This window comes from Hemicordylus capensis, chromosome 1, assembly GCF_027244095.1.
Source record: "Hemicordylus capensis ecotype Gifberg chromosome 1, rHemCap1.1.pri, whole genome shotgun sequence".
Classification (NCBI taxonomy): Eukaryota; Metazoa; Chordata; class Lepidosauria; order Squamata; family Cordylidae; genus Hemicordylus; species Hemicordylus capensis.
This window is the reverse complement of record NC_069657.1, coordinates 225,284,802-225,305,647: the sequence shown is the minus strand read 5'-3', so window position 1 is coordinate 225,305,647 and position 20,846 is coordinate 225,284,802. Positions and strand designations below refer to the sequence as shown.

The following is a 20,846-nucleotide window of genomic DNA, read 5'->3' as shown; positions in this document are numbered from 1 at the left end:
TTAAAAAAAGAACCACCACCACACTCAACCCACAAACTCCCTACAATTTATCAAGACCCCCCCCCCACCCGTTTACACAAAACATTTCTCTAGTCCAACACTGGTTTGGTTCTGACACCACTATAGACATGAGCAGAGAACAGACATGGGGTCCCGCCAACATTTTGGTAAAAAGCTACAGAAGCAAGAAGCAATGAAGAGCTTTAATAGCAGACCCCCTCCTAGATTAGCCCTGGCCACGGAGCACATTCCACTCCCATTGTGCAAGTCTGTTGTTGCTCTTGACTGAACACCTATAATTCACAAGACCAAAAGTGGTACAACTTCCATCAAATTCATTTTACTCCAGATGCTAACAAGGCACTCCAGGGTCCTTCACAGAGAGAACCGTGTCATTTTTATTACCGACATGGAAGCGTAAAGAGAACCTGCTAAGCCTGCTGTGTGCAGTCCACTGCCAAGCGTCCAGGAGTCTTCACATCCTTTTATCTTGTCAACCTGCAAGGGAGACTAATGGTGTGGCAAGCGGGGGGGGGAGCTCCAGCTTGCCTAAAATCACTTTGTACATTCACGGAAGAGGCAGGATTCAAACTAGGGAAGGGCTTCTCAATTCATGGCTCTGTCTCAGCCACAGCAGTTTTCAGGCATGGTCACTTTTCTCCAAAAGTCTAAAAAGCATGATCTGATATATGGAGGCAGAAGTTCCCTAGACGTTTTGCACCCTTCTGCTTTCTAAGAAAGTCACAAGCTCTGTAAGCATCCCAATACCCCCCAACAAAGGAATCATTGGGCGAGAGCATATGCTGCTGAGTAGAATTTGCAACCCCAGGTGAGGCACAGCCCTGCTCTTTTGCCCAACTTCTTGTGGTTTTTTTTCACTGCAGCATTCCAACTGGGGGGGAGTTGGATTCTGTTCTGCATTCCAGACATCTCCTCAAGATACAGGAGCCAGCTGAGGATGTGGCTTGGCCACCCTAGCAGAAGATGACTGGGATGATTTCTTGCCAAGTGCAATGGCCAGAGTGAAATGGAATGTGTTGAGTAGGAGAGAGGGAGTGGAAGGATTAAGGAGAACAACTGAAAGAAGGATAGAAGAATGATGGTTATAGTATACATTGGTTTTTTAATTAGCCAAGTACCAGATCCTGGTGTCATGTACTCTAAATAAACCCTTTACTCTTTTAAAGTAGTTTGGGTTCTGGTTGGGATGTATTCTGAAAATAATATATCCTAGCGGATGTTCTTGTTGCCTTGCCAGTGCTCAGGCAAATGCATCATAGGAGAGAGACTTGCTGATCTCTTAACTCAGTAGGAGATAGCAGCTAACTTATTTCAGCTTGCTTAATTGGGCCCTGGGAGCCAGAGCCTTGAGCGGGACTTCAGATATGTCACAGGGAGTGTCTGGGATGGCCACATCGTGGCTACCTATTTCCACTTCTCATCCCAGAGGTGCCAATCTCTTTGCCGAATAGGAGATTTGAGTCAGGAGGTAGCATGCCAACATCCACTTAACTTACTGTAAATACATCTGAATTCATTCCGTCTCACTGTTCTAAACTCAGTGGAACTATTGCAGCAGAATCCACTACTTACTCAAGGAAATATGGCTCATACATCCTAACTTCAGAGAGGTTAAGAGGAAGATCAGTAGCCAATTTCAGGGATTCTCAACATTGGGTTCCCAGATGTTATTGGACTTCAACTCCCATAATTCCCAGCTACAGTGGTATTTGGCTGGGGAGTATGGGAGCTGAAGTCCAATTACATCTGGGGGCCCAACGTTGAGAATCCCTGGTGTACATATTAGATGGTGAGATGCTGGGAAAGTGTCAGCTTTGCATACGAACAGCTCACTATCACCAATACACTGGAAAATTCTAGGAGTGCTAACTTATTGTTAAGGTACACATTTTTAGCATTATGCCAATGGATTGCCATGACGAAGCTGTTGAGTTTGGGTACAGGAAGCACCCAAACGGTCATCCAGTAGAGGTTTGAATCTGTTCCAAAGCTCACTAGGTGGCCTCGGACAAATCACCATTTTCCTCACAGAGTTATTGTGAGAATACTAATCTGAGTTCCTTAGAGGAAGAGGATATAAAATGTAATGTGTACCTTGATAAAAATATATACTGCTTTTCAACAAAACTTCTCAAAGCAGCTTATATAACAGAAGGAATGAGAAAATGGTTCTTGTCCTGAAAAGAAGCCTCTCTCCACCAAGTTCCAGGGTGCCACCCATTCACATCTTAATAATCAAAATCCTTTATGAAGCATCACTGTTGTCCCTATCAACTGCTCCAACATTACCCTCTCCTCAAACATTTATCAACATCCGAGTTTCCCCAAGTTATCTGTTTTAAGAACAACTCGTCTACTGACCACAGGCTGCCATCTCCATCCCTTCTGATTTCCTATGCTGTAAATTAAGACAAAAGCTATCCCATTGCACCATTCTGCTACACGATCCCAGCTTGCTACCTGTACTTATTTAAAGAGAATATTGGAGGAGCTGTTGCTCAACATCCAGTTGCAGCCATCAGTGACAACTTGCTCTACTAAAGGCATCACTGTCTCACTCTGAAGATAGTTTACTAATTTGGGTGGTGTAATGGAGTTGTTCTGGGCCAAACTGGGGACCCCAAAGAGTTTGAGAAGGCCCTCCTCCATAGAGCTTACATTTGAGAATCCTAGCCTAGAAGAGAAACCATGTGAAGAACTCCCAGCCAGACGGTGAATAAAAGGGAATGGCATTTCCCCAAGGAGCTCAGAGTCATGGGGGCTATTATGTTGTATCTTTGTGCAGAGTGCTGTGTATGGCTGAAAAAGGGATTGTCTCAAGGTTATCCAGCAAACTTCATGGCTTGAGCAAAGTTGAACCCGGGTCACCCAAGTCTGGCATTCTATGCACTAGCCTTGTCCCATGTTAAAAGAAAGCCTTAGAGCCACATACTCATTAGCCACAAATAGGAGGTAGGTTCTATATGTCACACACCTCATGCTAGCTATAACTTGAATGTTTTATGAGCAGCTCTCTCACACAATGATGCTTATTTACCATCTTTCCACACCTTGTATATAGCACCCAGGTGCCCAGATGTGTTAGATCTCAGCCACAAACTGATGCAGATTTGAGGTTCAGGCACCTGCCACTTCCACTCACTGGGCCTCCCTCTCAGTTGCAGTAGCCAGTGAAACTTCACTCCAGTGGTTGGGGCATGCTCTTTTAGCACACACTCTTCCACTTGTACTTGAACACTCCTTCCTTCTCCACTTGCATGACTCTTACCCGCTTATTCAGCAATAGACGGTTCTTAACATTTATTCCATTACTTAAGTGCATGTCCTCTACCTACCAACCCCTTTTTAAGAGGTTTCAATATATAATTGCCTTGGAGACAAAACATACTCATATATACAGAGGCAGCAGAACAGCACTGACTTGAGTTGGTGCCCTGTTGAATCTTGATGAGCTACTGAACTTCTGATCAAGCACATTAGACATTAATGGATGGGGTTGGGCTCCTTTTAATGTTATCTTCATGTGGTAGAGTAAGTGTATTGGAAACAACTTGCACTGAAACTAGCACGTACAAGGCTGGCTCACCTCTTGCTGTCAAGAGCTCTCCTATGCACCAGGAAAAGCTGTTCTGTGGAAATACTACCCATCTGGAATTCTTCAATAGGGCCAGCTTTGACGATCCAGCTGCATTTGGCCAACTGCAATATTGTAATATACTGTTCCATTTCCCAGAATTTCTGACTATGCCCTTCCTGTTCTACACTGTGAGCCTTCAGTCCTCACCACAACCCAGTGCCAGCCATTTGTTTGGTGGGTGAGAACGTACAGTCCTCATATGCCAGACCTGGGAGACCCAGTGCTGTGTGTGTACCCTACTGCTGTGCACAAGAAGCTGGACTGGAAAGATGTTCAGGAATGCATCTCTTCTTTTCACTCCCACTTTCTCTCCTAGCTTTACACCACCCATAGAACTTTTGCATTAAGTGACATTTGAGTCCAATGCCCTGCTGTATGTTCATTGGACATTATGAGTATACTATAGTGTGTATTCCCAATGTGAACAAAATCATGCATTTATTTAACCTGAGGTTGCACTCTTACCTGTTTGAAGAGCTCTGGAAGAATTTGAATGTGTTTTGATGTACAGAAGCAAGTTAACTCAGTAAGAAACATTATAACGTCTAAGTGGAGGAAATGAGATTCTGGAGTGACATTGGACAGCCACACTTCCAACTCATTTTGCACTGCAGTATGGATTTGGAGAGGTTATATTAGACTTGCTTCCAAAAGCAAGGGTAAGATCAGGTGGCAAGCCACAATGAGTTCAGTGGGACATATTCCAGGCTGTGTATACAACTGCAGCCTTTGTACTATAAGAATCCGAGAATATCCTTTCGGACAGTTCCCCTTCTTCCCTTAGACAGCTATCATTTCTGTGGAACTTGTTGAGGGTGCTCATGTATGCCCCACACTGGAATGAGTAAAAGATGCACAGTACCAATGCTTGCTGGGCTGAGCCCAGGTTATTTATTTATTTATTAGATTTGTATACCGCCCTTCCAAAATGGCTCAGGGAGGTTCAATGTTGAGGTTCATTCTACACTTTAATCCAGTAGTGCACAACTTTGGTCTTCCAGCTGCTGTTGGATTACAACTCTCATCACTGGGAGTTGTAGTCCAACACCAAACATGATGGCTGAAGTTACACACCCTTGCTTTAATCCAACTCAAATAAGTGCCCTGGAACAGAAATACAAAGCACACAAGCCACACCCGATCTTAATTAAAATAGAGTTTATTATTAGCTTCTCTTTTAATACAAACATGAGAAAGGAAAGCCACCTGAAGATGTAGCATTTGTTTCAAAATTGAACTGTGATCAATACCTGAAACCACAGACTCTGTAGAATGCCTGCCTGGAGCTGGTAGATTAGAATACTGCAGGAGACTAACAGTCTGAGTGCCCCAGAACACTCAAGGAGGAAGTTGGGCTTGATATTAAACAGAACAAAGGAGTCAGAAACTGCAAGAAGGGCTGCACAAGACTTTGTGCTACTCTACATGTGGGATGTTTTAATGGGTAAACCGCTTAAACCTTTTGACTGGGAGGTGCTAAAGTTTGTAACCCAGGAAATCCATTAATGATTCCCAGTTTTAGGAGCAGGAAAATTTGATTCATTCCAAGTTCCTATTCTGGAAAAGACAACTTAATTTACAGCAAGAGTCAAATCTAGAAGTTTACTTCTGCAGCAAGGGGCATTACATATTAGGCTTTTAAGGGGGAAAAAAGCTTAAAAGCAGTTATGGCAAATGTCGACCATATCCCCTGAACAAGTCTGAGACCGTGCAAATTTAAAGTCTTTTGGAAGCATGGGACAAAAGCAGGCCTTGCCCCACATGAATTATTTGTAGGGGAGAGTTTAGCAGAGCAGCTTTATTGTCAGTTCATTACCAAGTCAGTACACTTGTTTGGGCTAAGCTCCCAATGTTGCTCTATTCAGCACTTCAGGCAAAGAAATGGAGTATGGACTGTCTCTCTCACAGGGCTTGACTAGAAGTACAAGAACATGAGAAGCACCAAAGTTGACAAGAAATGGACCCTACCAACTTGTTTCCAGACCAGTTAACACTGAATACCATTTCTCTGCTCCTGTCCCTAACATTCCCAACCCCTTGAAATCTCAAGTGTCAAGATTGCGTTTACACGGTCAGTCAGCACAGCCTGCTGCTCAGCAGCTCCTTGGACTTAAACTGAACACCAGTGCAGCCGTCAACAGTAAGTGTACAGTGGGGGTGGGAGGGCCAGAAGAGAAGAACCGTCACCTTTCACTCGTCAGTGCTACAGCATCAGCTCCAGAGTGGCTTTATACCGTGTTAAGAGTCCCATTAACACTGCATTGACTCCGAAAGACATGGCAGCACGGTCCTGCATGACTGATGGGGAAAGAACATTGTGACTATCATCGTGTTAATGTTCAAATTCTAAAATTTAAAACTAGTCATTAAAAACTCACAGTTCACAGCTATAGGCCTACACAGTAAGCAAACATCTGTGGATTGGAGAGGTGGGGGAGGAGAGGGGAGAAAGGGGGGGGGAAGAGAAGTTTTTGCACCTCTGGATTCTGAAAGGGGTGTGCCGATTTGACAAGGTCCCATTGTATTTCCCCATGGAATTATGCTCCTCTGGCTCCGGGCTTTCTTGGCTTGATAGGCTCACCCCGTCCTCTGGCTGGAAGATACCATCACTGCTGACTTGTGAGCTTGGAGTGGTGGTGGTGGTGGTATTCCTGGTCCATAGGAATGCTGGTGCCACAATGTCACAGCTTTCCATCTTGCTCAGGAGAGGATGGCATTAGAACGGCGAATACCAACTAAATTATCAGCACTGAAAGATCTTCTCATAGCAGCTTTTGACAAATCTTTGTATTTGTCCTCACACAGCCTGGAGATAGCCTATAAAATATAGTCAGATACAGTGAATAAATGCACTGGAAGGTGGACCTCATTACTTGCGGCCCCAACATCTATGGTTCTGCATATCTGCGATCGTGCAACTGACACCTGAACTCGGTATACATGGTAAATAAAAGCATTACACTGCATGTCTGTGGTTCCTAGGGGGCTGGAAATGACCAAGGCCACCATTTTCTGGCTCTTTTGGAGAAAATACACCCCACCCCCGCTGGTTTTTCACAGAAAAGTTGTGGGATTGTGGCTTTGAGCACTCGGCACTGATGGACAGCTGGAAACCCGCAGAGATAGTGCAGTACTTTCAATTATTTCTTCAGTTTTCAGCCTTTTTAATCCCCGCCCTGGTCTAGGAACCGAACCCTCAGATTCCCATTGCCTCAATGCCTCACTATCTGTGGTTTTGCTATCAGCGGATCCAGTCGCGACTAGAACCTCCATGGATAACAAGGTTAACCTGTAAATGTTTAATTAAACCTCCAATGGCTTTTGGTGGAAGGCCAGAAGTCTTATGGGAGCCAGGAAAAAGGAGTGACTGTAAGTGCCCTGTAATTGATACCCATTTAGTTGAATTACCTCTTATAACAGCACATTGTGCAGATTACATTTATCAATGATCAATCAATTGAACACATACTATACTTGTGCTTATGTTAACCACAACAGTTCTTCTACAAGGGCCAGGCAAATCTACTAGCTAGACTTTTAAAACCCTGAAGGGAAGCAAATACTTTATGTGAGCAGCAGCATTCTTTCCTCACCCTTTTCCTTTTTTAAAGGTGGAGAGGAAGCAGCATCCGATCGTACATTCAACTCACAATGCACACATTCCCATGTATTGCACTTCAGTTTGGCAAGGTTTCACAAGCTGCTTTTCAGCTAGAAGATCCATTGCCCGCTTCAGGGAAGCACAGACTCAATATATTTCCAAGCAAGGCACAATTTGTTAAGCATGTTTGTACCAATTCCTAGTGAAACATTTGCCTGTTCTGTATAAATGGTTATTAACATTAAAATCAGTGCCCCTAGTACAGACCTACTTCCAAGGTCATTACTCTCATGAAGAGACAGCTGCTCGCGTATGCACCCATCACACCCTAAGAAGAGCAGGGGAGGGGCAAGGCAGGCCAGACGCTTCAAGGACACACAGTCTCAACACCCTCCTCCTATGAGAAAGACCTTTGGCTATTTGGACTTTCTCCCCAATGTTTGCTCAAGGCTAAAGCCCAGCACCTCCAACTGTTCCTCACAGGGCTTCGTTTCCAACACACTCACCATCTTTGTTGCCCTGCTCTGAACAGGTTTCAGTTCACCAAAGTTCTGAAAATGCAGGGCCCAGAATTGGATGCAATGGCTGACATCCAGGGCAGCTTAATGGTAATTGCCCCAGGGTGCTGTGGCCTCACGGCAAAGCATGGATGGATTTGTGCCTTTGCGCATGACTACAAATACTAGGAAGAGCTCACCTGTACACCAGAAGCACATCACTGACATTCAAGCCATGCACATCCAGTCTAAGGAGTGCTTCCAGAGTTCAGGAGGATTCCTCAAAGTATTTGCACGCTTGTGCAACCCCACCTGGACGTTGTTGCATGCCTGCAGCAGATGATCCTCCACTCCCCATGTTAGTCTGCTCTGGATGTCAGCCACGTGAGCTCTGACCAGCGCAGAGTAGAGAGGCATTATTATTTCTTGTGAAACACTATGCGTCTCTTAATGCAGCCTAAGATTGCATTTGTGTTTTTGTAACTGCACCACACTGCTGGCTCACGGCCAACTTATTGTCAAGCAAGATATCAGAGTCCCTTTCACATGTTTCTCAAGCCAGATCTTCCCCATCCCGTACTTGTGCATTTGGGTCTTCTTAGGCAGATACAGGAATTTACATTTGTGTCTGCTGAACTTCATCTTGTTGGGCCAATGTCTGAGCCTGTCCAGACTGGATTGAATCTTGATTTTGTCTAAAGCAGGGATCCTCCACGTTGGGCCCCCAGATGTTAGTGGATTTCAACTCCCATAATCCCAAGCCCCAGTGGCTTTTGGTTGGGGATTATGGGAGTTGAAGTCCAATAACATCTGGGGGCCCAAAGTTGAGGATCCCTGGCCTAAAGTGTTAGCTATTCCCCTGCAAACTGTCCACAGTTGAGTGTCCCTGGATTTCACAATTCCAATACCACTAAGTGTTTCATTGTGTTCAGAACTGTAGCACAACTTCAAGGAAGTTCCCCAGGAAATAAATTTGAGAGGAAAGTTGGAGTTGCCATTTGAGTGCTGGGCCACTGAAATGCTTGGAGCATGTCAGCAACCTCTCAGCAGCCCAGCACCCAAACAACTCCCCCTGCATGCCCCCCCCCCCCAGTTTCCAGGTCTTCAGCTAGAGAGTGGGTAGGGATCATTTCTGCAGTTGTGCTGGACTTCATCATAACCGTGGGAACATTGCCAGCCACCCTCTCCAAATCCAAACTTGTGAGAGGAAAAGAAGATTGTCCCTGACATCTTGAGGAGAGACAGCATGTGGTCAGGGACAAGGGAGGGGCAAAACCCCTGTGACCACCGTTTTTGGCTTGGTTACCAAGCCCAACCGAATACTACGTACTCCTAGGTGATCGACTCCCTTTCCTTAGAGGCTCAAAGTCCAGGCATCTTCTAGAATCAGGGAACTAAAGTTTATGAAGAGTAGCGGAAACTCTTTAGAGCTGTCATACAGCTGTGAGCTATGGAATATGGAGACGGGTGTAGTGTTTAGTTATTCACGTCCTTTTCTTTCACAAATTACTGAACTGATCTACCAAGAATGGACACAGTCTTCTCTTCTATGATCTGAATTACCACCTTTAAAATGGCAAGTGAAAAACTGATAGAATATTAGACCAGCTGGTATTTGCCAGGATGCAAAGCCATACTGTCTGTACATACACCTAATCTCATTTATAGACCTTTGTATTTTGTCAACCCTCCTCCAAGAGGATTTTCTTCGAGGATTTTTGCCACTGAGAGGTTAAACCGCCAATAAGACAAACCACAAAGCTTTGCAAGCCACACTAATGTGATTAGCAACAGAAGCTGCTGTTACGTAAACCAAGTGCCCAGCACACCAAGTCTCGGACCATTACCTCTAGTTTCTGCGCTCGCTCTTTACTAAGGGGCTCCAGCAGAAAGCTCAGGTTGTTGTCGTCTGCTAAGGAGCGAAGGTCAAAGTAGTATTTGGCGTAAACACTGGCAGGAACATTGATATTGAACTGCAGCAGCTCCAAGAAGTGTCTTTCCATCTCATTCCTGGGGGAAAGGAAATGCAGACCAAGTCAAGGCCTCAATATTATTCAAAGTCAGAAGTCGGTAGGTAAACATTTAATACCTTTTGAAAATAAAGGCCGATTGCAGCCAAAGCATGTTTTAATATTAGAGGCAAGGTACAATCTGGACTCCAGCTTGGAAGGAGGTCGTGCTCTGTCCTGCACTCACTTTGCTGGCTTGGAAGTGCTGTTCTTTAGAGTTCCATTAGCACAGCTGTATACAATTCATACGCCATTCTCCTCCTTACAAGGCTCTGCGCTATAGTTATCAGATGAAAAGAATGATGTGTGGTGTTGATTAGCTCTGAAGAACTTGCCGGCATTTTCACCAGGTTGATAACAGGAAGGGGGTTTGTTGAAGGAGAGGCAGACCAACAAAAGAAGTCGGCATATCACCACGGCAACAAATGGAGCTCTGAAGAGCTGCTGCTATTAGCGGAGTAAAAAGCCTCTTGAGGCAACATGGATTCATCTCCAGCAATAAATAAATAAGCAAGCAGCATTAGGTAAGAGAAGGAGTTGCCTGCCCACAAACTCCCAAGAGGTCCTATATCAGCCCCAAGTGGGAGGAGGAGGAAGTCTGTGAAGGCAGACTGGCATTATATTATGACGAGGAATTCAGGGGCAGGTCAGCAGCAGCAGCAGCAGCTTCTCTTCAGAATGGCGAGAAAGCACACAGAGAAGCCACAGCCATCTCAAACCGGACCTTAAGGACGACTGGCAAGAAGCAATGTCCACCTCAAACTTTATGACCTCAAACTCTCAAGAGCATGGTCTCAAAAAGTCCTGTTTCACTTTTAATCAAATGCACATGTATAAGGTGCAGTAGTACACTTATATGCTTTTTGAGACAAGATTTTTTGGCCACTTCAAAGCAGCTGAATTCAAACACACACAAACATTCACCAAGCCAAAAATACAGTGGTGATGGTGAAAGGGAAAAAGAAGTCTCCTATTATTTAGAATATTTAAATTGAGAATCCAGTAGAACAATAAGACTGCACACCAAACCAGCTGATGTCCTATTAAAGACATTTCTCCACCCAACCGAGTAAATTATTTGAAGATGGGATGAGAAGCAATGTGTCCAAACCTGAATGTTGAATGTCAAAAATCTCAAGGGCTTTATTTGTCAAATACAAAGCCACACTTACACAGTACTACTGTTCACGCACTACTGTCCACAACATTTTAAGCACTCCATATCGCTGAACAAGCACAGACACTGTACCCAAAGTGTCTGCTGCTGGATGAGAAACCTGAAGGAAGCAGCGTTTGACAGCAATTCATGTTTCTGAATCTACCCTCTAGAAAATAAGCTGCAGCAGAGCTCCTTGGCTAGGGGCTATCTTAAATGGAGTTAATATTCACATGAAAAAGGAAGAGGAAGTTCGAAAACAAAACATTTACTTTTTGGACAGCTTCTGAGTCGCTCGCAATGCCTAGACATTCTGTTTCTACAAGCTTGATAAAACAAACTTGTAGAAATAGCATGTCTAGGCAATGCAAACTATTCAGGAGCTACCCAAACAAGCTAGTGACCATGGAGGTCTGGAAATGGTAAGCAAGGCTCTGTAGGATTAGATATGCAAGGGTATTGCCAAGACTTTTTCTTTAAAATAAAAACACTTTATATCCCACTCTTCCTTCAAGGAACCCATAGGTAAGTTTCTCCCCACAACAACCCTGTGAAGTAGGTTAGGCTGGGAGAGAAGTGACTGGCCCAGAGTCACCCAGCAAGTCTCATGGCTGAATGGGGATTTGAACTCGGGTCTCCCCGGTCCTAGTCCAGCACTCTAACCACTACACCATGCTGTCTTGGGGCTGGAACACTTGCCGGTGACAACAGTTAACATCCTTTACCTTTACTACAAGCCCAGTCAGCCCATCCTTATCCATGCTGAATGCCATAATGGCCCTGTCCACCCCCAGCACAGTACTTCCAGTGACTGTTGCTGGTGTGTGTCTTATGTTTCTTTTTAGAATGTGAGCCTTTTGGGGACAGGGAGCCATCTTATTGTTTGTTATTTCTCTTTGTAAACCGCCCTGAGCCATTTTTGGAAGGGCGGTATAGAAATCAAATTAATCATCATCATCATCATCTGTATATTGAACTGTTTGTTCAAAATGAGCCATTTCAAGCAGATCTGCAAAATTCCTCTAATTTATTCCGAATAAAGCATCAAAAGCTTGACTATCGATCTCACAATAGAGCTTTATTCCTAGAAATGACAGCTGCATAACACAATTGCATACAGAGGGTGTACATCAAGATTTCAGTTACTTGCTAAATCTTGAGGATGACTTTTTGCAGGAGGTTCCTTTAAAAAAAATTTGACATTTTACTTGCAGTGGCTGAAAACAAAGAGGAATCAATAATCTAGGATGCTGCTTCTCAATGAGAATAGGAGCTTTGTGTGATTTCTCTCTGGCAGGATGGACTTGAGTCCCATTGAGTCTACAGGCAGAATTAATTTCCTGCTCATATACCCATAAAGCTTATAGAAATGTAAATCAGATAATGTTTTGATGATCAGCTGATCAGGGCTTCATTTACCCCTTTTGTACAGGCCCTGCTAATACATTTTAATTGTGTAAAAATACAATACTTTGCCAGATTAACAAGTCTATTAGTAGGGGTTTAGAACCCAGGAAAAGCAGAAAAGGCCCCATGTGTTTGGCATTGCTTTATTTACTATCACATGTAGCCCAAGAATGAACAGCATGTCCTCTCTTTTATGCGCACTATACAGGATTAGCAGCTGCATGGTTAGGGTTTTCCCCACTCCAATCAAGACACTCCATTAAATGAGGTATTTTATAAGGCAAAGGGTTTAACAAACCCAGTTTTTTCCATTTCCCCATTACAATTTCCTGTCACACAATCAGAAGTGCAGTGCAAGGAGAATTCTCATGCATTATTTGGATAACTGGATTACACCTTTTCCCCATCCCAACAAGCCAGACTGCTTTCTCTCTGTTTTTTAAAAAAATCCAACTTGTCTCTCCCTTTCACTTACCAGTAGTAGGAAACCTTGTTTCTTTCCTTCAACAAATGAAAGTCATGTTTCTGAATATACCTTCTAAAGAAAAGGGTAACCTGCTACTGCTGGAGAGCGCCTTGCCAGATCCTCTCCTCTACAAGATATTTAATGTTTAACATATAAAGGGGAGAGGGAGCTCGAGAGCATAATTTTACTTTTGAGGTAAAGGTAAAGGGTACCATCGAGTCAACTCCTGGCGCCCACAGAGCCCTGTGGTTGTCTTTGGTAGAATACAGGAGGGGTTTACCATTGCCTCCTCCTGCACAGTATGAGATGATGCCTTTCAGCATCTTCCTTTATCGCATAGTCTGGGAAACATACTAGAAGGGACTTGAACCGGCAACCTCTGGCTTGCTAGTCAAGTCATTTCTCTGCTGCGCCATTAGGTGGCTGTAGCTACTGGATATGTTGCATTATCTAGACATTCTATTTCTGGACAAACTCAATAACCAGACACTACAGTTCTATACCATTCAGCTTAAGTTAATTGAAGTCAAATGGAATTTCTCAGTTTTGCAACAACAAAAATTTAAAGTGTTTAGAAGAATCCAGTTTAAAATACAAATCTGTATTTGTTTGGATTTCGGTTCATGGGCACATACCATAACAGGAAATATGTATACAGCTCTTTATACTGGAGAGCTATTCCAGACGGAGCAGCCATGGTGACTCATGCATTCAAATCATAACTAGGGATCTTTCTATTGTACTGCGTAGGCAAGGTAACAGACTTGTATTGCAGTGGACCTCTCTATTTACAAACTCCTGCCTTCCAGACAGCAGTCCATCCCTTCCTTCTCACCTTTACAAAGCACCTGAAGAGGTTTCATTTGCCAAATGTGGAAAGCCTACTGCCTTCCTGTAAAAACTGAGGAGCCAACATTAAAAAGTACGATTGTGTTCTATTTTAAGTACCATGGAGGCCAACTGCTGAAGGTGCACACCTGAGTTTGTAACCAAGGTGGAAATGGGAAAGGAATGGTGGAGACATGCAGATCCTGGAGGGACTTATGGACTTGCCAGAATGCCTGAGGGTTTTTTAAAAGTTTAAGGAAGTTGTTAATGAGCTTAGGTGAAATGGGGAGGGAAGCGGAAAAAACCCACCCCTTTGTTAAACAGTGCAACATTTATGAATAGAGGGAAACAGACAAGTAGAGAGGACCAAATGTATCAGACATGCCAGCAACTGACTGTTCATTGCTGCCACAAAGCTTCAAGCTGGCATGTAAGCATAAGAGTACACGCTATTAATGATGAGCAAAGAAAAATTCCAAAATGGTTTCAGAAGCCATTAAACTAGAAGTCAATGGACAACAGAGGCAGGTTTTTGAAAACAGGCTAAGCTAGAGAAGTGACTTTAACCAAACCTGGCAACTTACATGTCTTCCACAGTAATATCCTTCAGAATTTGGCAGTAATCCACATTCCACACAGCCTGATCATCCCACACCTTAGAAGCCAGCAGGATAGCACCTAGAACGATTCTCTTCCAGTTACTTGGGCAGATGTCAATCTCTGCATAGGTTAAGAGCCTTTCCAAGTAAACCTGCAGAGAAAGGAAAATGTTCTTCAGTCTTCCCAACTCAAATTTTGCTGGAGAACAAGCACTGCAAAAAAGTGTGTCCGATTTCTTGCAACACTTTTCTACATTCACCAGAAGTGCTTGTGTTTTAAGCTGAGCAAACTCTCTGAAATTTGGGACACGTAACTAGATTCACTCAAGATACATACATCACATCAGTGGACAGTATCAAACAGTGCTATGTATGGAAGACGTTCTGCTCATGCAAAGAAAAGAGCAGCAATTTTTGCTGATTGCCCCTTCTGTCTGCTGCCCCCTGCACACACATCCTGATCTTCTTCCGAGAGTCCCCCAACCCTCAGAGGGGCTGAGAGGGAAGGAAGATCAGCAAAAATTGCCCCTCCGTTCATAGGAGTACTAGTCAGGATGTTGCCTACTGTAATGTTTAATGATGTATACTTAATTGGGCAGAATCAAAGCCATTAAATATAACTGCAAGTGTCATTACTGATAACCTTCCATTCTCCTCCGCTAGCTGGGCATTCACTGTACACCCAGTATTCCTTCAAGGCCACTGAACCTGGGTTTTCAGGTAAAATGTCAAAGTTTATTAGATCTGACAAAAAAATCACTCAGATTTTTTTCACCACTATACAGTGAAACTCAGGAGTAGAGAGGAACTACAAGCTACTTACACAGTAACATGAGGTTTCTGCTGTTTTCAGATTCAATATCACGTATTTGAAAAAATGATACATTCACAGTCTGACTGAAAAAGTGAAGGGTACAAGCATGTAGTGTCTATTGTTAAGCGATTTCAGAATCACAGATTACATTAAGCAATCTATTGCCCTTTTCCTTTTCCTTGTAGTTTTGCTCTTTTCTGTGGTAAACAGTGCCAACTAGTGGGAGAAGTCCTCTGATGTTTTAGAGTGTATTTTATTTCCCAAAGGATGGCCTTCTTATGTATTGGTGTATTTTCAGGATGGCTCTCATGGAAACACACACACACACACACACACACACACACACACACACACGGACGGACAGGGCATGTTCTGTCAGAACGGCTGATCCATGTTGATATGGCAGGAAAGCTCTGCCAGCAAAACTCCTGAGAACACTCGTTTATTCCTCATTCCTGAAAGTCATGTATGGTATATTTTCCCACTTGCAGGCCTCAACTGCAGTGGAAGCAAATATTACTTCAGATAAGACCTTAATCACTAGCAATGACAAAAATACTGGCAATAAGACATCAATGTCTGCAAAACTGTTCACATGCTCTCAACTTCTGTAGCACACAAAATACAGCGTTTACCTAGCTCTTGTAGTAGATTTGTGTAACAGATATTGAATTGGCTACCTCCAGTGCACATTTCATGAAACTACTGTAGCTGCCAGTAGTACATTTCCTTTGTCAATATAGGTCTCAGTCTGTTGCAAAGTAAAAAGTGACACATGCAGAGATCCTCTTAAATATTCAGACAGGAACCAGACTTCAGCTGTCTTTGGTCAGTCATTTGGTAGTGTCTGCTTAATCCCAGCACACACTGTACAGACTGCCTTTAAACAAACAAAATATCTCAGAAAACAAGACACAAGGCAATACTAATTAAGCACGTCTTACCAACGTCACGATTGCACATTCCGCCGTCAGCTGTGCTGCGCTAAAAAGAGTACGTACAAAGCGATAGATGTGCTTGTGATCAGGGTCATGCTTGTAGTAGTCATCTGGAACCTCTTCTCGCTGAAACAAGACATAGTTGGGGAGGACTTAGGAGCAAAATATGACAGCCCTGAAAGCTCCAAGGAAGTATTCTGTCTTTATAGCTTTTAACAGATGAGATGCAAGTGCTAGGATTCAAAGGTCTGCGTGCACATAGGGGATCTGACATCTCTTTTTACTGCATACTCCCACCCACTGCAAGCATCTAGGGGCCTTGCAGCTGCCTTCACCCCATCCCCTCAATGCCACTAGGGAGAAAGTGGTAAACTCCAGCAAATGAGTAAGCATTTTGCAGGCACACATCTCTTGGGATCCTACCCCCAAACCATAGAAGGACAGTTCTTCTCAAATGCTCAAACCATACACCAGTTGCTCTTTGCAAAAGGAACTCAGCCAGAATTAAGCATGGAACCAAATGCCCAAAGATGAATTTTATAGAATCAATTTGTATAGTCAGGCAAGTTAAGCAACAGCTGGACTGGACACGTTTAAATTGAAATGCTTCTCTGGATATTAGGGAGACAGAAGCTGGGAATCAACCCTCTTTTTCATCAAACTTGCTTTCCTTACAAACAAACTGAAAAAAACATTTCATTCCCAGGAGTGAAGCCAATCTGCTGACATGGGATGCACTCAAGCTCTTAAGACAAACTAGGATTTGGGGTGGGTGGGAATTTACCGTGAGTGGATGTGATTTCTCATCAAAAATATCCAGTGATCTATCTGAATCCCTGCAACAGAAGGAAGATGCATGTTGCTGATATTAGCAAAGCTTCTCCCCAAAGAAGCAACTTAATTGTAGACCGAAGACAACCCTTATGCCTGATGGCGTGTCAATACCCTGTGCCTTATCTTCTCCAAACTCTGTGCTGCACTTATGCTTTGTCATTTTCAGAATTTGTCTCTAGGATTTGTTGCATTTTGCAAGAAGAGAACTCACATGGTGTCACACCTAGAGTGTTGGTTCTGGAAGCAAGATCTAGGTGTGGCCTCTGCTCACCAACGAAGTTGACCAAGTGGCTTGGAACAAGGCATCTCTCAGCCTAATTGATCTCACAGGGTTCTTGTTATTGTAAAATGTCAGGCTGGGTTTTAAAGAAATGATGGAATCCGTATGTAACCAATGTTTAATAATAAAGATTATGAGAGCTCATACTGTACATGCTTTAGGTTTGAGATAGGTGTTTCAGGCTTGTAAATAGCCACTTGCCAGTGGCAAGTTACAATCAACCCAGGAGACCAGAGAAGTTCTGGTAAACAAGAAGAGTTTGAGGAAGGAGTGTTTCCACCTCTTTTAGACCACCATATATCTCAAAAATGACTACCATGTGTGGGCAGACAGGGAAGCAAGATTTGGGAGTGGGGGCGGGAAGAAAGCTAATTTGCTCAGCTGCACTGAGCCAAATGCAGAATTTGTAGCAAGCTTTGGTGTGAGGAGCAGGACAAGAGATCTGGGCAAGTGAAAATGTAAGAATGAGGTAAAAGAAACCAAACACAATAGGGTGCTAGAAGTCACAATACGGGTCAGAGACACTTGATTCTGAAAATGCCTCTTGCAAAGACATTTTAAAGTCTGTTTCCATAAACTCTGAGGAACAGAAATTTAAGTTGTTCCTTAAGTGGGGATTCTAACAAGTTTACATGCAGAGCAATAAGACAAGGCAAATGTATTCACAATCCAAATCCAATCTCTTCTTTCAAGTGAAATGCATGGACTGAGGTTCGTGCACTGGTTCTGTGCCAAACTGGTTTGGACGAGGTGTAAATTACTTCAGTACCAAGGGGAGCAAGATTTATTTTTATTTTTATTTTTAAGGAGAGCAGTCTCTTACCTGCTCTCTGCCGCATGCAGCTTCCTGCTGCGGTGGTGCTTGTCCCAAGAACCCACACATGCACCCACGCATGCGCCATTTGTATGGTCAGAGTGGTGTTGCTGACCATGCAAATGGCGCATGTGTATCCCGGCACCGCACACAGTTTCTTGGGACAAGCGCCATCACAGCAGGAAGCTGCATGCAGTTGTGGAGAGCAGGGAAGGGCCTTCTCTCTCTCTCTCTCTCTCTCTCTTTTTTTAAGATCCCGCTCCCCTCGGTTCCAAACCAGTGCATGAACCTTGGTTTGTGTACACCCTTACTTCTTTCCCAGCATCATTCAAATTACTCTGGCACAGACCACAGAAGGCACATGTTAAATCATGCTCCTTCACATGAAGGACATAGAAAAGCTATACTTTTAAAGTGCATTCATATTCAACAATATTCCCCTCCCTATACACATACACATTTACCCACCCCATATAGACTTTTAGCTCATTCACAAAGCTTATGATGTTCAAATTGGTTTTGCAGCACGCCCCTTTTTAATATCCAGACAGAAGGTGGCACAACACTTGTGATCCACAAAAAAAAGAATGAATTCCACTTCCTCTCCAACACTGTAAGCCCAATTTATCACTTGGCCCATAAATAAGCCACAGGCTTTGAAAGTTCTCAGGCCCTGTGGCTGAACAACTGCAATGACCTACACACAACAGTTTTTAAGCAGTGCTCACCTGTTCTTTATGTGATAGTATATTGCTAACGTCACACTGTGAGGAGAAGAGGGGAAAAAAGGCATTTCATTGAAAGTGGTTCTATGAATTCCATTTTGATGCAAGATTGCTGTTAGGGACAAACACAGATTTTTATAACAAGATCCAAGTTATCAACTGTCTCTCTTTCCCCCAAGGCCTATTTCCTGCTGAACTCATTCTAGAGCACCTGAAAATGTAAAAATCCCCATATCCCAAAACCCATACTAATGCAAGGTCACCTCAACTAAAGGTCAAAAGCTGTGTTATTACCAGCAAGACAATAGCAGTCCATAAGGTGTGTTATTTCAAGGGAAAAAGCGACAGAAAATGAGTATTCCCCCCCCCAGATGAATTGACAAAGAGGCCATTATTAATACCGTATTTTCCAGTGTAAACGCCATGGTGCCTATGTTTTAAAAAGTTGTTTTAGTGCACCTATGGCGTTTACACTGATGCAGAGCTTAGGTGAGAAAAAAGGAGTGGAAGGAGGCACAGCGGCAGCATAGCAGGGTGAGAGGCTCCATGCAGCGAGATGAGAGGGCCTCAAAGCAACTGAGGAGAAGGAGGAGCAACAGCACAGCTGGGCTTTCCTGGCCTCAGGTTTGCCCCCCTCCCTTCCATTTTCCACAGCCGTTTGGGATCTGCATGGGGGCATTTTGGCCCCTTGCTCTTTCCCCCAAAGGGGGCTTGCTTGGATGGGGGTGGCCAGGTTGGGCCCACAACGCTTTTAGAAGCCGCACTCCAGTGCAAAGAGCCACATTTATTTGATTTACTGTTACTTGGCTTGGCTTAGCCGTGGCATTTATGCTGATGTGGTGTTTCTGATCGCTTTTTAAAAAAGATTTCCAGCCTTCCCCCCCTCAGTACTGCATTTATGCCGATGTGGCATTTCTGCTGGAAAATACGGTACATGAATCCCCACCAGAGGCAAAACCATTTAACAGAGAAAAACCTAGAGGGAGATACCCAGTGGCCTGCAGACTAGCAAGTTACATGCAGCAAAACTTCCACACATGCATGGAGAGGAGGGGCAACCCCCCCGCCTCATAGCCACCTGGCCTTCCTGAAAATATGTCCCCAAGGGTTGCAGGACCCTTGGGGACAAGTTTTCAGGAGGCACAGGCACACCCCTCCCCTCTGTGCACACATGGAAGTGTTCCCTGCATGCAACTCTTAGTTTGGATATAGGCCGATGCTCCCAAGCTAGGGTAAAATCTTCAAGCCGTTTCTCCTTTAAGACAGAGGAAGTCAGTGGACCTTGTACTGCAACCTATTCTGAGAGATGAGGAGGACAATGTTTTATGTAGATCAGTGAGCAGAAATGCATCCTGATGTTGCCAATGCAGAGATGTCATGGCTTTCCTCACTATCTACCCAGGGTTTTTTGTTCTTGTTGTTGGTGTGGGGGTGGAAGCATTAGAGAAAGAAGGAGAGTGAAATGGAGACTGGACCAAACTGTTTATGTTGTGTGCCCATTGTTCTGAGCCTACAAGGCCAGTCACACCATACAGCTCCAGCTGAGAAGTGAGAAAGAGGAGTCCCAACTTCCCATATTCACTGTGCAGAGACAACTCTCTACTCACCAACTTTAATCTGAAAGCTCCAAGAATAGTAATCTTTATGGTCCATGGAATTTGTCAGAGGTGCTCTTGATCTAAAGCATTTTGAATCTGAGTTAGTGAGTGGGGGTTAATTTATATTGGACCACACCTATAAATGGGCTAAATCCAATTGCATGGATTTATCTCTTAAGCAGCTTGCCTTGTATTTAAGCCACTTGCCCTGCAAGATTGGTGAGCTACGACAGTATATGGTACTTTAAAGTAAAAGTTCTTGAGGCTTTATAGCACACAAGCTGGCATCTGATTTTTAAGTTGCAATCTCCTGTTACTGCTACAATGGAGGATAACACCATGAGGTACAACACACAATTAGACATCACTCCAAAAACCGCACCTAAAGAAAAAAGAGGAACATTCCTTTCAATCCTGAATGCTGCCAGACTGATAAGCCTAAACTGATTGTGCCAAGCTTCATGAAAGATTGGCTGGATTCATTATGTTGAACTTGAAATCTCCATTAGTTTTCAGTTCTAGTTGTGAATCCATTTTCAACACTGGCCACAATCACCTTTGGCCCAAACACATTTGCACGTCTCTGCATGCAGCATGACGTGTGTGAGGCAGCCTATAGAAA

The 20,846-nt window shown here is 43.7% G+C and overlaps 1 protein-coding gene across 2 annotated transcripts in view; it reads right to left on the bottom strand.

Annotated features, from left to right (window-relative positions):
- Nucleotides 1–4,801: 4,801 nt before the first annotated feature.
- CCNYL1 (cyclin Y like 1) overlaps nt 4,802–20,846 on the bottom strand; it is a 39,773-nt gene continuing 23,728 nt past the window's right edge. For both annotated transcript variants that reach the window (XM_053285160.1, XM_053285159.1), the window contains exons 5-10: nt 18,630–18,665; nt 16,758–16,809; nt 15,980–16,099; nt 14,207–14,373; nt 9,604–9,766; nt 4,802–6,475 (exon numbers count right to left, since the gene is read on the bottom strand). In XM_053285160.1, coding sequence (XP_053141135.1) covers nt 6,359–6,475; nt 9,604–9,766; nt 14,207–14,373; nt 15,980–16,099; nt 16,758–16,809; nt 18,630–18,665 — 655 coding nt within the window. In that variant the 3' untranslated portion in view covers nt 4,802–6,358. The remainder of the gene's footprint in view (nt 6,476–9,603; nt 9,767–14,206; nt 14,374–15,979; nt 16,100–16,757; nt 16,810–18,629; nt 18,666–20,846) is intronic.